Source organism: Porites lutea, chromosome 1 (genome assembly GCF_958299795.1).
Source record: "Porites lutea chromosome 1, jaPorLute2.1, whole genome shotgun sequence".
Taxonomy (NCBI): domain Eukaryota; kingdom Metazoa; phylum Cnidaria; class Anthozoa; order Scleractinia; family Poritidae; genus Porites; species Porites lutea.
The window spans coordinates 10,082,329-10,098,367 of NC_133201.1; the positions used below are offsets into that span (position 1 = coordinate 10,082,329).

Here is a 16,039-nt window from a genome sequence, read left to right on the forward strand (position 1 = left end):
GCAAGTAAATGTATCATTGACTTTGTACTTCGTAACATGACTTTGTACGAGGAGAGGAGGTTGTTTGTATTTTTAGAAACATGTCACTTTGAAAGAAGCTGGTTAAGCGCCTTTGGGAGAATCGAAGTCATGCTTGAGGGTGTGAAATATTTTTCATTTCTGTTCTGTTTCTGGGGTAAGAATACAAAGGTTAAACTTTGCTGGAGATAATAATCATGACCGTAACATGCCCGGAGATGATCAAAATGGGCCCTTTTGCGGAAACGTTTTTAAGATCCTCACCCGAGCTAATAAATAATCTTAAGGACAGGCATGCTTAATAAAAGTGCGGAGGAAACTGAATATATCGGCTGATAATCCTGACGCCCGATTCAATACGAAAATTAAGAGAGAAAGGAAATGTCAGATTGTCTTAGTGGGGGTGGGAGACTGGGGCACAAGGATCACACTTCATTTACATTAAACGACGTAGTTTGCCAAATATAGTTTCGCAGTATGACTGGGAAAGCAAGGAAGTGGTAAAACTCTTATCCTTGAAGTTGAAATTTCTGTGGAGAATTCTGGATAGAAATGTCTTCTGTTTCGAACAGTGCATCACCAATGGGTGCTGAAGGAGGTAGCGGAAGCACATCTGCAGCTGACTTGTCCAATGTTGAAATAAACGAAGCAACGACCGTTCCAGAGGTGGAGGTAAAGAATGCACCATTTCAGTCGCAACCTTCGTTGCGAGGAGAGATGACCGAGGAACAATTAAAGGAACTCGGCGACAAAATGAGGAAAGAACAGGCGAAAAAATATTTTTCGTTAAGGGTAAGGGAATTAGTTTTTACTTATTAAATAGATTTTTAAGGCTGAGAACGTAGTTTCTCGGTTCTGCTAACGTAACGAAAACTTACAGCTGTAGTACAAGCTTAGCTTGTACTTTGAACCATACGAGCCAAGAATTGCCTGTCAGCTTTCACATGCAAGCTTACTTTGAATTTGTTTAGTCGCAAACTTACACATTTTTTACTTAATGTTTACTCATCTTTTTTGCTTCCTTTCTTTCTTTCTATTCATTGAAAGTTGATACCAGTTACATGTATAAGGTTTCATAATATTTTTACATTAAGCCCAAGTCTTGCATGCACTCAGCGTAGCGTTTGACCGCTTTTTCCAAAAGTAAAATGGCGATGTTTTTATCACGGTTGCCTTATGTTCTTTCTTTCAATATCCTTACATAGGAATATTTTACTGAGTATCGGTATTTTTTGCCGTCTCTGGTTAGTGTTGTTTAAATGCTTGGATCTTACTATTAGCTCAGGTATTTATTTATGATGTTCTTGTCATTCTTGCTTAGGAAGACATCAAATATTCCGTAAATTCTTTCAGTGAATGAGGTCACCGCTTTTTAGTCGTGTGAGTTTGATTATTAGCCTGTCTCCTGAAAGATAGTGTATTCATTTATGTTTGTTTTGTTCTTGTTTTTTTTTTTTACTCGATATTTGTTTTGTGATACATTTTTTCTTTCGAACAGTTCTGCACCTTTAACCTTACAATGTACAACTGTGTTATAAACGAAAGATTTTGATTTTATCATACATATTGTCCCTTGTAGATTAGTGAATAAAATAAGGAAGTAAGGTCCTGTCCACTATCTGTGACCATCCCTCAAGGCAGCCTAAAAACATGGCTGTTATTTTGATTTTATCTTGCTTTTTTAATTCCTCTTGGCTGAGATGCTCATTCTAAGGCCCGGCTCAGATGCGGAACTGAACTTTTCATGAGCCGAACCTAATTCGAATTAAGGCCAACCCACATTATTTAGACTGGATGAATTGATTCAGACGCCGATCTTTATTGCAGGTGAACTATGTTTATTAGGCGTAAAAAGCTCATTTCAGTTAAACTGCTGACAAAGTACGTTATAATAATTTATGCTTTAGGTTTGGTACATGAAAAGTACGGCGTCTGAATCAAAGCCGTTCCAAAGTCGCTCCAAAGGCGGAATTCCCGACCAGGCTAGCGGAAAAGAACGACTGAGCCGTTCTAAATTGAAATAGGTCTCCCAAATTGATCCAGACGCCGAACTTTTCATGAACTTAATTCAATGTATTAGGTTTGGCTCATGAAAAGTTCAGCGTCAGAACCGGGCCTAAGCAGTGTAAATCTCGAGTTAAATCCAAACAGAGCATACATGTCTTATTTGTCACAGTAACTAATCTTGGATTTGTGCTAATCATCTTTCTTGGCACCGAAAACTTAAACTCTGATTCATCTGAAGTTTATTTTTGGTCAGTGGCACATGTACAATACAGTACCGCTCAAAAGTAAGTTACCACCCTCTCGCGAGACGCGAATCGCGTCGCTCGCTACGCGATTCCTGTAGCGGAGGACGCGATTCTCGTAGCGCGATGGCCTAAAAACTGTAACTACATTTGTATCATGGCCAAAATTCTTGAGCGATTTCAAGAATCGATGGTAAAGCTTTACCGTGACTAACACTTGAACAAATTTTTACTTCTGCGACCTGTAGACTGTTGCGTAATCGGCTCCTTGTTGCGTATTAAAATTCGCTTTGTGTAGGATCGGTATTTCCGTATTTATGTAAAACATGCTTTTAATAAAGTCGCTTTATATCCAATGTACAGTATTGAAAACTACCTGGTTTTTTTTAAAAATTGGGATGATAGCTTTGCTTGTGACTGCCTGCAGGTTTTGTTAAACGTTTCAAGCTGAAATGAATCGTAGACCTATCAGCAACTCTTCCAAAAGTGCTGTCATACCTTTTGGTTTCTTCTGGTCAAACGGATGTGCTGGCGAACTCTACTGGAAAAAGTCTACGTTGGAAATAAAAAACCTGTCATTTCATGGGGCTGCTTTGAAGTGTAGGCCAGTGAGTTTATCGAAGCGTCGAAAAGCGTATCTTTTTATAGTATGCAAATACAGTACCTGAGAAGTAGGTTTCAAGTAGGCAAGTTTCGTATTCCCCGACGGCCCTGGGACAAGCACGATTGCAAGGCTAATGTGGGTCAGTTTACAAAAACAAAAGCAAACATAGATAATTTGCCGCGGAGTCACTGGAAAACGATAGAAATCTTCAAAAAAGTAAGATTTCAAAGCTTCAACTTTACCAGTAAGCCAAAGGGATATCTGTTGCAAACAACAAAATTGTGGGAAAAGCTAATCGTACTTAACAGGAGAAAGAAAAAAAGGACGAAGTCAAAAGAAGATGTAAACTTTTGAAGCTTGAAAAGGGTAAAGTCTGTTAAAATAACAATATTTTATTCCTTTTAATTATCTCACTTCTTAGTATTCTATTTTACTCTTGTTTTTATCTGTGAAATGCAGTTTAAACTGCTCAGTATATCTTCTGTCTAAAATTCTGTGTTCGAGTTCTTGTCGAGTGAAATGTGCGTACGTTTTTCTTTATGTGCCTGAATAATTTGATAAATAATGTAAGCTAAATGTAAGCTTATGTATAAATAAACTAATACGGTTTTAATAATCTTCGTCTAAACCGAGTTAACTTCCTTATAGTGCAAGAAATTTATGCAGAACGTCTCCCCCGTCGGTTTATTAAAATGGCTTCAGGTATAACCTTGTTCAAGGATTTTGAAACCATCTTCGCATTCTTATTGAACTCACTCACCGACCACTATTTTGGTCAACTTCTGGTTATGCTTGTTGTTTTTCTTAGTGATGACGAGCTGATTTTCCTTTTGCTGTTTGAAAGAATGATTTCTCTTTCCTGTAAATGATCTGTGCGACTTTCGCGATTTGTATACTTCACTCTCTGTAACGTTTGTTATGTATTATAACGGGCGAAATAAAGACATTTATTATTATTGTTATTATTATTATTATTATTATTATTATTATTATTATTAAAAGTGATACCGGTCAAAGTAAATTATAATTATTTTACACTATATAGAGCTTCGAGTTTAAACCTTAAAATAATTTGATCAAGAAGGGTTAGCTTTTTAGTCCTTCTTCGGTGACGCAAATTTATACGACGAAGTCACAGTTCGAGGTTGTCGGTTATAGTGACAAGTGATGCCATTCGGCTTTTATTGAAATGAGTGGATAAAAATTGATCGCTCTTTTTTTATATACAAATCATGTGCTGTGACATACAAAATCAACTATTACAGCTGATTCTTAAGTCGTGGCACAAGCAGATTAATAAAATGGATTTACAATAAGATATGAATTGCTCTTACTGAAAAAAAAAACAACTAGCTTAAAAGCGAACAGCCTGCAAACCACTAACCTGAAACTTATGTCATGTTAGGCCCCTTTCAAACGTGGAATTTCTTATGAGTGTCGAACACCTAAATAATTAAATACGGTAGTTGATTCAGACGTCGGATATAATGGTGCCGAATTTAAATCCATCCGTTTGTTGTAAATATTCCCAGTCTCTAGAAAAAATTGTTACCCAATATGGATAAGGGTTTCCATAATTAATGCATTATATTGAGCGCACGAGAAATGCGACGTCGAAATCAAATGTTGAACCTAAGTCGAATTTTCGACTGTAATTCAGTCGCAGATGCGGCAAAGTCGTATTTAATTTGAAACTGTTGATTCAGGGTCGCATCTCAAAGCAGTTACTTTTCGAATTAAATTAGGCACATGTGAAATTCGACGTTTGAACTGGGAAATGGTAACAGTGTCCAGATGTCCAGTATTACTATAAATACCGGTAAACAATCTTTCTCAGCTGAATTCTTCTATAGATACGCTATGATACATATGGCATTTTTTATATTCCTGTTAATTTTGCTTTCAATTATTTACCACATTATGTTATTAGCTATATGCACCACACACAGGTAAAAAGGAGAGTGAAAAAGAAAAAGAAAACAAAAGAAGGTCACGATAAATTGGCTTCAAGGGGGTTCGAACCCGGATTCTCCGAATTCGTTAGAACTAAAAATGCACATCTCTATCCACTGGACAACCTCGGTAAGCGCTAAAAGGAAGGGTTTAAAAGAGGTATATATTCCTTCTCTATGGTGATTGACAGTTTTCAAGGATGACCTTTTCGGTTTTCGTGTAGAATTAAATCTTTAACTGATCAAAGCCAGGCGTAAAGCTCACAATAAACCCATTAATACTCTCTCAGGCTTGGTCCATGCCGGGGAACGTTTAGGAAATTTATGAACTATCGATCTCGCGGCTACCGACTGAACAGTATGACCGTACGACTCTGCTCGTAAGGTGTCTTTTCATCGGTCGGAGGAAACATTAACACAACATTGTTTATCATTAATTCCATTGTTTTAGGTTAGGGTAGCAAACCATTTGGCTTTTAGCGTTAGAAGAACTGCTACATGATCTCTCTCCCGGGAATGAAGAAAAACAAGATGGCCGCCAAATACACCCTTTTAGCTTTGAAAGTTCTCCTTCATCAGAGCTCTCAAGTTGATTTGTCGGCAAACAGTGAGATCTGCAACGGCGCAGCCGTTGTTTGTGACCCTGCAGGCGTCACCCCGCTAGGGGGCTCTGGGGGCATGTTCTCCCCGGAGATTTTGAACAATTGAAGTAGCTAAGACGTGTTTTCCTTCATTCTGAGCAGAAATGTCATGCTCTAAAAGTAAGTATTTAGATCCCAGTTTTTTCTTTTTATTGGACCAATATCAACTCTTTCTTAAAATTCTGACTTACAGTACATGTAACTAGAAGTCAAAGTAACATGTCATAACGTTTGCTCTACATGCTGTCAGTGTGATCACTGAATCAGATTAATATCAACTCTCTTAACATTTCTCATTCTGTCTTATCCAGTCAAATTTAATTAACATATCATACTGATTGTTCTACATGCTGTCACTCTGATCCCGGAGTCGGATGCTCTTTGTTATAGTTCCAGGTAGCTTTCTTGGCACTGCTTAACAGATCTGCAGGTGGTTCAAATGACGACTCTTTGTTGGCCATTTTGACTGTAAGCAGAGAGGCTAGTGTACCGTCAACCTGAAGAGAAGGCCGAAAAGCTGTTTTGTTTTTTCCAATAAGAGAAAAAACTTCTTTCTTCGCCTGCATTGGAAGGTGGTAGAATAAGAACTGTTTTGGCTACGTCACTTATCCTACCAAATTTATGGCTACCATTTCCTAGTTTCAATAATGACAGGTATCCCCAGATCACATCCATGCGAAAACTGGATAATGTTTTCTCTTCATTTTCCTCATTTGAAAGCTTTATTTGGGCTTCATCCCAGACTTTCTTGGGAATGTCTTCATTACTTAGAAGCTGATACTCCACAAACTCTTCTTGAAGCAAGTGGGTTTCCCTCGCAGTAGTTGGCAGAACTGTGGGATAATTCTTCAGAAGGAATTTTACATCTTCAAGACAGGCATTCTCTCTGAAAAAAGTCCACAAATCTAGCATAGATTAGTATATCATCTTGCAAAGGAAGCTTTGAAATAGCTTCTAATGCAGCTCGTTGATAAAAGTGTGTACTGCTTGGTAAAACTGATCTCTGTTCCTTTCATCTATGTAACCCTTATCGACAAGTTTGTTAAGCAGTTGTCTGGTTGCAAAGTCAATAAATAGCTGCCCGTCTTTCAGTTGTTGACTTTCTTCTTCAAAATTTACTTTGTCAACAGTTTTAGCAGCCTTAATCTTGACAATCTGAACAAACTTGCCCAGAAGGCGTCGAACAAATTTATTCAACTGCCCATGGGCAGCATAAATGCAGGGATCCTCCCTCTGCAGAAACTTGTTTGGAAAGGTGAACGTTGGCAACACTGCCTGAAAAAACAAATGGTAAACTTCTACCATGGGGTCTGTAAACTGTTGTTTCAGGCGGTTGAATCTAGGATTACTCTCTGTGTTGGACAGGAGATAGAAAAACGTTGAACATTTATTTCGGTAAACAAACAGTTAAGTTGAAAAAGTTTTTTAGAAAAGTATCAAAAGTAGGTCTCCTTTTCGATTTTAATTTGCAATATCGGTCGATTTACGCAACTTTTAAACTTCTGGCTCAGTTTTCATTTGCTTCTGCTTTGAAAATGGAATAGTAATTACTCAAGGGTAATACAGTGTAAAGATTGTTGAGGAAAACAACAAAAACTTGCAGATTTATTGCGAAAAATGTACTGGGGCAGTGTCACGGCAGTCCAGTTCATTTTGTTGAATTTTGCCAATTACTCGCCCTCAATCGCTATGGAACTTAAAGTAAGCAAAGAAATTACAGGTAAATGACAAAACCAGAGATCCGAGACAAACAAATATGTCTCCTGAGCATTATTTTTGAAGTTGCAAGCAGCAGGGATCAACTTTGAAAAACTGTTAGGCTCAAGTTTTCAAAAACCCTAATTTCAAGCCGTTTCAATCTTCTTCAGTTTTGTCCATCCGTGGCATCTGTTGTTCCTATTATGTTACTTTAACCTTCCTTTAGAGTTTTAAGCGGTTATTTTTATGTTTCTCCTAATTTAACGGGCATTTTGTAATGTTCTAATTTGGCTGAATTTCGTGACAAAGCTCCTTAAAAAGTGAACTAAAATATTCAAAACGCTCTGATCACGTGACTGATGACGTCATGTCCCTCTTTTGGTAAAGGAAAAAATTGTCAGGTAGAATATTACTTTTCTGCAAATTTTCTCTGCCGTGTGATGAAACGTCAACTCTCTACAGCCCTCGGCCTAGTTTCGCTCATGTTCATTGCCCTCTCAAATTTTAAATTCCGGACGTAAACTGGTTATTTTAAAACGCTCCACAGAACCAAAACCTCTAATATGCTATTTTATCTTAACCCAATGATGAAATCACAGCAACAAAAAATCCCTAATTCAATTCAGCAATGGTCACGTGACTGATGACGTCATCACCCTAGATGTGACATGAGAAGATATTTTATGGCAAATGTTATCTTTTTGTGGTCTGACATTCTTCTACGTATAAAATTGTCAGAGTTATAAAGCTTTCAAAAAAAATTGCCTCAAAGGATTCTGGGATAATTTTTATGATAATTATAATTTACTTTTATAATTATTACGTGAAACAGTGCCACACCTTACAAGAGAAGAAATGATTTTGGGAATAAACATGGTGACCTGAGTAAAAAGTGCCATGTTGCAGTATTTTTATCAGTTAATATTTATGGCCTTTTACTGTTAAAGCTCTAGTGACCATTATTTTTTGCCCATAGGTTACTTCGAAAGGAGTTGAATTTGGAACACATATTTATTCAGTTAATTTGTGTGCAAACTAACTCGGGGTGGGGGGGGGGGGGGGGGAAGGGGTAGGAGAGATATATGCAAGTCTGGTAGACGTCACATGAGGCACCCCATTCAATGTTGTTTGCAGTGTTTTGCCTGTGATTCTAGCCTTAATTAAGACATGATGTTGAGTAAGGAAATCCTCAAGACGGGAGGGACATTTCAGATGTTCAGGTTGACTAATTTCATATTAACGAAACTGTTAATGAATAAAATTGGGATTAGAAAAGAAGTGTGATTACAGCGTAACTCCACAAATTTATCAGTTATTTCAGGTCTGGGTATTGTTTATTGAGGTTCAACTGCCATATATTTTTCTCTTAGTGCATCATTAATAATTAACATTGCAAAATTTTGATTGCTTGAATTTCTATACAGAAAGATGCATTTGCCAATGCTGTGGAGGACTGCAAGTCGTATTTGGATGAAAGTGATGGGGAAATCTTGAGCTCTTGGCTGTTATGCGAGTAAGTGAAATCAAAGTATTAGTTCTGGCCGCCACATTAACGTCTTTTCACATGTAAATGAGATATACAAATTTGTCATCATCATAACCTGGAGAATGTTGATTTGGGCTCCTTTGTTTTTTTATTTGGTCAAATATCGTGGAGCTCTGTGGATTCTTTACATAGTCCATTAAAGGCTGAATTATTGTTATCGGTACATTGGCGCATATCGTTACTGGGTATCAATTTATGTGGCAGCCTCACATCATGCATCAAGACAGCGTGCAAAGAAAGTCGTGTCCGATAGTCCGGGGCTAGTGGATTTTGCTCTCAGGCTATATCTAGCGATTTCTGTTCTTATTGCCCGACGGGTAAGTGCTGCTTTTTGGGGAAATTCAAATTACAGAAGGATTGTAATCAATCCTGCTTATCAAAAAGGATTTTGGGGCTAGTTGAAATGACTTGTGGGCTAGTACATACTAGGTACAGCTTGCACGAATGGCAGGCTGGAAACTGACTTTCTTCACACCCTGCAAAGTAACCACCACCTGGTTAGCTCATTTGGGAGAGTGCCGGTCTGCTGAGCGGGAGGTTGCATGTTCAAACCCCTGCTGGATCAACCCTCAGGGTCTTTTGTTTGTTTGCTTTTTTGTAAGATAAATTATACAATGTTAATGATTTTAGAGTGTGTAGTATGTTATACATTTTAGAAGACTAGTTTGCTGTTTCTAGGGTAGAGAACATTCTTGTAAAATAACAGTTTTAAGTTTTGATTGAGCAAAAGAAAAATGAAATGACAACCTTAACCCTCAACGGTGTGCAGTTTTTATGGTACACTGGTTACAAAAGATTGAGGGTGCATTTATTAGAATAATACGGCATATGAGAAGAAGACTGGGCCAAGTCAACTGTTGCAAAGACTTCTGGGACATGTTACCAGGGACAGGGGAAAAATGGCCTCTACATGTGGCCGACGGGCGCGTCCTCAGTAACCATCCTTAGAGATGTTTATACCTCTTCGTCCTGCGTTTCTGATGCGTAAAAATCCCCAAACTAGACGCAAAATGATTCATGGCTTGCGTCCTGGAGGACGCAAAGAATGAATATACAATATCGTGTTTGTGTGATTTTTGTGGCTGATGTTTATAGATGCATATTTACTTTAGTCTTTTTTGTGCTTTAAATAAAAGAAGCACTATATTTTAATTTCAGTAAACTGTAATTAAGAGTTTTGGCGTCTGTCTGCAGATTAATTGTCTGGTTATATAAAGGCCCAAGAATTTTCAATTTAGGAATCCTTGTTTGTTTGAACTGGGACTCATTGGTTATGGAGAGGGACTCGTGACTTTTCACAAGATGAGTCCCAGGACTCACCAATATGACTACCTGTATTTTGTAACAAAATCAAAGAATCCTAGAAACAATTGCTGGACACATTTTTGCTCCACTCCCCTTTTCATGTCTAAAGTGGTGAATTACTGTCAAACTGTTACTAATTATAAATACTATTTGCAGGATTGACCACTGGGATCATGAAAAAGAAAGGATTGTGCTTATCACTAAGAAGACCCTTTGCTTGGTTAAGTACAATTTTAGTGGTTTGAAATTCGATGGGGTGAGAAAAGTGCCATTGATCGAGTGTAACAAGATACAGATTGGTAGATTTGTGTATCCTAAAACCACCATGATGATGTGAGTACAGTAACTATTCTACTTTGGTACTTTTAATGCCTACAATTCTTCAACGGTTGCTTCAGGAAAATGGTATGGAGGCCAAAAGCTCTTAAACCTATATAACTACTGTTTCCATATTATGAGTTTAAAGAGCTAAGATTTTCTTGACATCTCCCTAAGGCAAAAGCAACTTGATCGCCAGGGACCATTGGGCTCTGCTAAGGCATATCCCCTCTTATGCATAATTCTTTCCATTTGATATTCATTATCACTTCTCAAACTCATTAATAATTCATAAAGAAAATACAAAGGAAATTAATGGTCAATGAGTGTGTGGAAATCAGGTGAAAAACTGCTCATTTTTGCATCCCTAAATTGTTTGAGAAGTAATATCAAGCACTCGACACAGTGTTTCATCACCAGATGAAACACCTCGAAGTTCGTCAAAAACACTTCACTGTGCGTCGTATTTTCAACTCTCTTCTCAGTGTTTCTGGAACACTGTACCAGGCAACTGTTACCTTCTACTTCGTTAATCTTTGTAATCATTCGTCGCTGTCAGAGAAAAAAAATACTTTTTTAGCCTAGAAATTTAAAAATAAATTAATGATGAGCACGGTTTTGTCAAGTTAAACGAAAATATGAGAAACATCCAGTACTGCATTGGGATATAAAAATATTTTTAAAAAGTACAACAACAACATGACAAATTTTCTTGAGTTGGTCATGCATCCAGAAACACGTCGTGTTTCATTTTTGTGTTCTTTTTTTAAGTCTTGCGTCGTTTCTTAATTTAACACAGAATCTTCTCTAAAAGAAGAAGAGAGCAAATGACTGAAAAAAATTCCCTAAGTGACTGTCGAACACTCTTTTTCAGTCCGCGGCACTTCCAAACCGGATTGCGTGTCTACTTTGGCAAAAACGTCCAACCAACATTTCTTCAAAACTGGAATTCATGATCACGTGCAATCCCCTTTGTCACGTTTCCTTGGCACAGAGGTAATGACGTCATGCCCAGATTACCTGCGCACATGCAGCTCGATCAATTTCAGCAGGCCATTATACAAGCCATCACCGAAGCCCATAATGCACTTCAAGAAGGTGTGGCAATGGAATCTCTCGAGATTGCGCACAATTCGGCAATACTAATTGAAGTGTATTGTGGGTTTTCGCCGATACTTCATAACTATGGCATTCTAGGGTTTAACCGTGATCGGGGAAAGTTTGGATTTTAGAGCTTTGGATGTCGTGGGCTTAGTTTGTGAACGATGCGTATCTGCGATATGGTGTTGCATGTAGACGTTTTAAGTAAACTCATTTTAAGATACATGTACCTGTGAAATACTCATATCTTTGTGAGCAAAATTTAATTAAGGAGTAATCAACCGATTATTTTCTATTGTAATACTAACTTACTAAAAATAAGAATACGTAAAAATAGTGAATAGTGGATAGTTTGATAAAGTGTTAATAATATTCTAATGATAAGTACATGTACATGTATAGTAACATAATAAGTGCTCAATTATTTTTGCATGTTAGTACTCGGTTGAAAAATGCGTGCTTTAAACATCAGGCTTTTATTAATTTCAGACTTTGTTAGAGCTTGTAGAAAGTAACAAAATACAGTGTCGCAGCTAAATATGTTGTCCTTCCCAGTCGTTTTAATCATATTAGGGACTTTAAGATCCAACGGCGCGACGGCGACAAGAACTTCTCTTAAAAAGTGAATTTGAGTTTTTTCAGTCTTTATAGCGATTATTCCAACCCACTTACTTTGTCAATTGTAGGCGAACCCTCCTAAAGCTGAATTTCAAGGGACCATATTCAAGCCCAGGAAGAGAAATAAAATTTCGTCGTTGCTTATTTACGTCCTCCATAAAACGCGAAATTAGGCATTTTCACGTCGTAGTCGTGCAAAAACGGGAAAGAAATTAACAAAAAAGTGTGTTGCACGTGCGAAGTTGTTGTTTTGCTAATTAAACCTATTGTTTTTTGACGTTCTAGTTGTCGTCCGCGTCGTTGGATCTTAAACTCCCTATTATCCTCTGACTTATCACCTTGACTGGTCACGTGACATGGGTTCCAGTTGAGAAGATCCAGTACATCTTGCGCCGATCCTTATTTACACAATTTTGCTGGCCTTAATCCACACGAGTACGTTAAAGGGATACTCTATACCCAAAACGGCAATTTTACGAAAAGATAGCTTATGGCCTTATTAAAAGATTTTGATAAGATGAAATGTCCAGTTCTTTTGCATTTGCCTGAAAACGAGGAAGGTTGTTCGCCACGCAATTAAAATTTTGCGCTGCAGCTAGAAACCGGAAAGTAGAAAGAAAATCCTGTCTCAAGGCAATACAACGTAGCTTCAAGGTTTCCGGTCTGTTTTGAACAGTCAATAAAGGATTTTATGGCTCATATTTCAGGGAGAATTTATAATACCACACTGCTGCATCGATGTTGAATGTTTCAACGCGCGCAAAGACGGAGTTAGTCTTTCTCTGGCTCGATGATCTCTGATATGCCAGGCTTTGGACGAACGCTTATTTTATGCTTGCTTGCAGCGCTAATTTTACTGAAGACTACTTTGAAGCAAAAACAGCGATAGCTTAGTCCTTAGACTTAAAGATGAAACCAATAATGAAAGCTGGTGATGTTCCAACTATTTTTAAACGTGGGTTTCCAGAGACCAAAAGCTAAGGCGTGAAACGGATACCCCCGCAACCTCTCAGGATACTCAAAGGCAAATCACCAAAAAATTAAATTGATTTCTTATGCTTTATATGTTAAAATTCTATGTACTCTGTGTTCTCATTACTCGTCTGCAAGGCGAAATCCCTTAAACACAAAGTCATGTTCATTGCCTGGAGGAGGGAAGTGAGCCGCAACTGGCAGCAAACAGCACAAGAGGGATCGCGCAACATGGTAGGACAACGCGAACTTTCTACGGCTAAAATGACTAGCACCACCTCGCCAGTTGCCTTTGTTTGCATTGATACCAAGCCATCTGAAGAACCCAGCGATTCAATAAAACGCCTTGGAATCCGGGGTGTTGCGTTATGCCAAAAGAGGTATTACTAATTCTTCTGTCTCAACCGCTTCGTTGTTTTAGTGACCATTAGGCCACACAGTCAAACTCTGAGCAGCAGACACACTCTTGAAATCGATTAAGGCGTTGCTAAAATCCACATTTACATCTACAATTGTTGCGTTAGTCTTAAGTGTACAACCTATATACAAGCATACGTTCATAACCGCGATTTTCTGAAATTCCCGGGAAAATTGCCTTGTACGCAGACGGCTCACATAGTTATTACACGCCCTTAGATGGAAATAGTGCTCAAAGAAAACATTACCACTCCATCATTAGAGTAACTAACAGCCAGAATTTTTCTATTTTATCGAACGTGTAATAATACCGTCCATCAGTAATGAACAGGATTAGCGATGCAGCATATTTGCTTTAATACCGATCAGTATTGTGCAATCGCTCGTGTTACTCCACGTCGGACTCGCAAGTCGAGTCAGTATCCGAGTTTAGTCTACTCGCTGTCATACGGCTCAAACAAACAAGTCTGTGCTCCCTCACACTCTGATAAACTATAATTGTCGTTTATACTTTTGTTTGAAGGACGAGAAGAAAGGGAAGAACTATCCTCGGACTCCACAATCTCTTCAGTCATACTGAAAAGATTCCTCTTTCTACGTCATGGTCACGTGTTTTAACAAATCGGCGATTTCATTAATGGTCCTTAAAGGGGAGAAATTTCGCTTTTCTCTGACGATTTTCGGGCTTTTACTTTTGCTTTTCGATTGTTTTTTGTCATTTTCCCGTAATAATAGTGCAAATACTATCTTTTGAGTAAAAGTTGCTTTTAGGTTTAGAGTATCCCTTTATAGCAAGTCATGGCTTGGTGCTTGTGTTTGAATGGTATAACGAAATAGTGGCAAAGAAAAAGAAAAGTGGCTTTAAAGTGGCTTTTTTAACACCTTTAATACTGATAAAGAGATGTCGAATTTCCATTCAAAGGTAGAAAGAAAAGAATGTGAGCCGCCATTTAGTATGATGTATGAAGTAATTCCGCCCAACAAGAAAGGGGCGGGAAGCTACAAAAATGGGCAAAATTGGGATAAATCATGCTCAGATTACAAGCGTTCAGCAAGAAAAAGGAAGGTGGCTTTAAATCCTTAACACAATATATCCTATCGAATTTCTCTTCCAAAGGTTCAAAAAAATTTGTGAGCCGCCATTTAGTATAATGTGTGTATGAAGTCATTTCGCCCAACAAGAAAGGGGCCGAAGCGACCAAAAATGGGCAAAACTGGGATAAATCATGCACAGAGTACAAGCGTTCAACTGTTTGTTTCACCTTCAGTTCAGCATTTATTGATGGCCTTTTTTCTCCCTATAGGATCACTGGTTACTTGGACAACAGTCCCCGCTCCAAACAGTCCGGCTTGCGCATTTTCTGCTCGAGTCAAGAACCCGGCTTCTTCCAGAAATGGAACCCATGGTATGACGAAATGCCTTACATCTCGTTAACCAGTCACGTGCAAAGTGTGCTCGTTGAGTCTCCACCCGAAGCTGTGCAGCACAGCCTGTTCAGCAGGGCTCTCATTGACGCAATAACCAACGCCCGAGAAACGGAACCGAACAAGGAAATACTCAATGGTTTTGAAGTAGTGGAGGCAGAGTTAGAAATCTGTGTTTATACTGGGTTGAGCGCCAAGATTTATAATCAAAGCAAGCTTGGATTTTACAAACACCGCGGTAGCTTTTTGTTTTAACAATGTCCATTTTAAAGAATAACCTAAAAATATATGTATGATTAAAGGATTTTATTATTTTTCCCGCTAATGTATGGAGAGTGAGGTTTGATCACATACTTAAGCCTGGACAGGAAAGGTAATTCAAAGTTTTGTTTCCCATGAAAAAATCTGCAAAGATAAGTAACAGGAATAAAACTTGTCATGTTGTGATGCAGTATATAATTGTTATATCGTAACCTGACAATTAGGGAATAATGATAATATGGTGTTGAAAGCTATTCCGTCAAAATAAGTATTCTGCAGTAGAGAAAAAGGGAAAGGAGGTAAGGGTAATTATCAAGTAGTACATGTACAATGAAGTAGAAGAACACATAAAAAATTGTATTGCAAGTTAAAAAACCCAAAAACGCAATAAATTCCACTAATAAAACGTTCTGGGTGCTACCAAAGTTAATGAAAAATAAAATGCCGCTGTTTTGCTAATAATGATATTTTTTCGGTTTCTCTGACTGCTGTAAGGGCGATAGCTTAAATTTTACGACCTGAAAGGTCTTTGGATATTCAACCTCTATTAATCGAAAAACAAGTAAAATGCAATAAAAAAACTGGGATTTTTTTTCTGTTTATAGACTGATTTTTTTGTGTGTTTTCCTTTTGGAGTAGATAGAGGCATGATACTAGAGAGATTAAGAGTCACGTTTGCGGTAAACCGTTAACGTGGGATTCAAGTTGAGAATTTCTCAAAATAGAAAATAAGCAGATAAAAACTGTCCAGAACAGTTCTTATGGATAAAGCGGGCGTGAAACTACAGTAAACGTATGTTTGAGCAGAAGTAATAAACGGTAAACGACAATTAAGGGCAAAGCTTGGTCCGTGGTACAAATTCACGTTTGTCGTTTGGCATAAACGTGAATCTTAATCTCTGTACTAACTGAGA

At 38.0% G+C, this 16,039-nt stretch overlaps 1 protein-coding gene across 1 annotated transcript; it reads left to right on the forward strand.

Moving 5' to 3' along the window:
* Positions 1-490: 490 nt before the first annotated feature.
* LOC140944717 (tumor protein p63-regulated gene 1-like protein) lies at positions 491-15,723 on the forward strand. Its single transcript, XM_073393839.1, has 4 exons — positions 491-810; positions 8,587-8,675; positions 10,170-10,346; positions 14,744-15,723. The coding sequence occupies exons 1-4, from the start codon at positions 571-573 to the stop codon at positions 15,117-15,119; spliced, it is 882 nt and encodes a 293-aa protein (XP_073249940.1). The 5' UTR covers positions 491-570; the 3' UTR covers positions 15,120-15,723.
* The last annotated feature ends 316 nt before the right edge of the window (positions 15,724-16,039 follow it).

What these genes read in the sequence shown, in the direction of transcription:
- LOC140944717 (XM_073393839.1), top strand. Translation starts at nt 571, where the DNA reads ATGTCTTCTGTTTCGAACAGTGCATCACCAATGGGTGCTGAAGGAGGT. An exon ending in AAAAATATTTTTCGTTAAGG is followed by an intron (nt 811 to 8,586) that starts GTAAGGGAATTA and finishes ATTTCTATACAG; the next exon opens with AAAGATGCATTTGCCAATGC. An exon ending in AGCTCTTGGCTGTTATGCGA is followed by an intron (nt 8,676 to 10,169) that starts GTAAGTGAAATC and finishes TACTATTTGCAG; the next exon opens with GATTGACCACTGGGATCATG.